The following is a 1,983-nucleotide window of genomic DNA, read 5'->3' as shown; positions in this document are numbered from 1 at the left end:
GAATTCGCTCTATACGTATCCGGAGGCCGTCGTGGCGTGGATGTGGTAAGCAGGGGTTCTCAAGTGCCGACAGAGGAGGCGGGCATCCGTGCAGCACGGTGCGCTTGATACTTGTTGGGCTCGCCGGGCTATCGCGAACCGTCTTTTCACTCGCGACTCGGGTGTCTTCGAATCTCTCAAGCTTATAAAGGGAGGTTTCAGTTACCATGGCATCATGAGTTCTCTCGAGAATGCTATTGAGCAACAAGCGTTAGTAGCGGGATACATTTCGAGAATGCTCGTGAATTTACATAAATTGGGGTAGGCGCGAATCACGGCAAGTGAAGTTTCCTCCCGGATTGCTCGACTCGATGACTGGGCGCGGTACCAGGATACGCACTTTTTGATTGCGGTAGAATCCGGAGCAGAGAAGACGTCCTATATGAAGGACGATCTCTTCATGTTAACTGAGGAGTCGTATTTCAGTATGCGCGCCCAACTTCGCGAGTTATTAGAAGACCTAAAGTCGACGGCTCCCGTCGCGACTCGCGAAGGGGAAGTCGCGAGGACAACGTCGGTCGCGCCGGTGCTTAAACAGATGCAGTTACCCAAGCTTGCGCTCCCGAAATTCGACGGGAATCAGCTCGAATAGGAAGGCTTCCGGAACTTATTCCGCTCCCTAGTTCATGACGTGACGGAGGTCCCGCGCGTTCAAAAGCTACAGTATCTCATGGGATGTCTGACGGGAGAGGCCGCCGAGGTCGTCGCCGGCGTGTCCCTGACGGACTCGGCTTATAAGGGAGTCTGGCAGGATTTGCTAGCCCGATACGATAATCAGCGCGTCCTCCTTAGCGAGCACATGCGGCATGTTCTCTCTTGTCCGGCCGCGGTCAAGTCTTCGGCAGCGGAGATCAAGCGAGTGCTCGGTGTGCTCAACCAATCGCGGCGTGCTCTCGCTGCCTTAAAGCGGCCAGTCGAACACTGGGACGACTGGTTCGTGCACCTCCTGGTCAGCAAACTAGATTCCATGACGCGGATGTACTGGGAGACGTCGCTATCGGACTCGCGCGAATTTCCGACATATGCACAGCTGCAGGCCTACCTGGAGAATCGGATTCGCGCGTTGGAGGCAGCAAAGATAGAGCCGTCACTTCCGACAAGGGCGGGAACCGGCTCCAGTGCGAAACCGGCCACGAAGACGACGCGGACGTCGCTGAACGCCGCGGTGGTGTCGAAAGCGAATTCCGCGAAGGTCTGTTCGATGTGCCAGGGAGGACACCCGCTATCATATTGCCAGAAGTACAAGAACCTGCCCGTGGCTCAGAGAGGCGAACAGGTCAAGAAACTAGGAGCGTGTCTGAATTGCATAAGACCCGGTCATACCGCCGACGCGTGCCCGTCGAGCGGACGCTGTCTGGTCTGCGCCGGGCGGCATCATACTACTCTGCACGGCCTGAATTCTAAATCCCAAACCGCGGTCGGTAACAAGAGCTTGCTAAATCAAGAGGAGGAAGGGGCCGTAGCCGACATGAGCTCCTTGAGTGCTAGCTTGAACCCAGTGGCGGCTCCGGAGGGGCGATCGGTCCCGCTGACAACAGCGCGGGTCCTGTTGCGAGGGGAAGCGGGACAGGAACTCAAGGTCAGGGCTCTTCTCGATACGGGCTCCGAAGCGTCCTTCGTGACCGAGCGCGTGGCCCAGCAGCTTCGACTCAAGCGCCGACGGGTCAAGGTGACGGTGGCAGGCCTGCAGGGTACTCGGACGGGACAGGCTACGTCCTCCGTGAGGCTCATTGTCGGTTCCTGTGTAGGCCCGGCACTGCGGGTCGAGACCGACGCGTTCGTGCTACGTCGACTGACTAACCTCCTCTCCGCCAGACACAACGCGGAGACGGCCTGGCCTCACCTGACGGACCTTCAGCTCGCGGACCCGGACTTCGCAGTGCCGGCAGAGGTGGACGTCATTCTGGGAGTCGACGTCTATGGCCAGGTGGTCCGCGGAGAGAT

The 1,983-nt window shown here is 58.5% G+C and overlaps 1 protein-coding gene across 1 annotated transcript in view; it reads left to right on the top strand.

The window, feature by feature from the left end:
- Positions 1–709: 709 nt before the first annotated feature.
- Positions 710–1,983, top strand: part of LOC105448380 — a 3,528-nt gene continuing 2,254 nt past the window's right edge. The window contains exon 1 of the mRNA XM_011686902.1: positions 710–1,966. Coding sequence (XP_011685204.1) covers positions 710–1,966 — 1,257 coding nt within the window. The remainder of the gene's footprint in view (positions 1,967–1,983) is intronic.

This window comes from Wasmannia auropunctata, unplaced genomic scaffold, assembly GCF_000956235.1.
Source record: "Wasmannia auropunctata unplaced genomic scaffold, wasmannia.A_1.0 LD336088.1, whole genome shotgun sequence".
In the NCBI taxonomy this organism is placed as follows: domain Eukaryota; kingdom Metazoa; phylum Arthropoda; class Insecta; order Hymenoptera; family Formicidae; genus Wasmannia; species Wasmannia auropunctata.
Note: the sequence above shows the minus strand (reverse complement) of the source record. Positions and strands in the feature narration are given on the sequence as shown.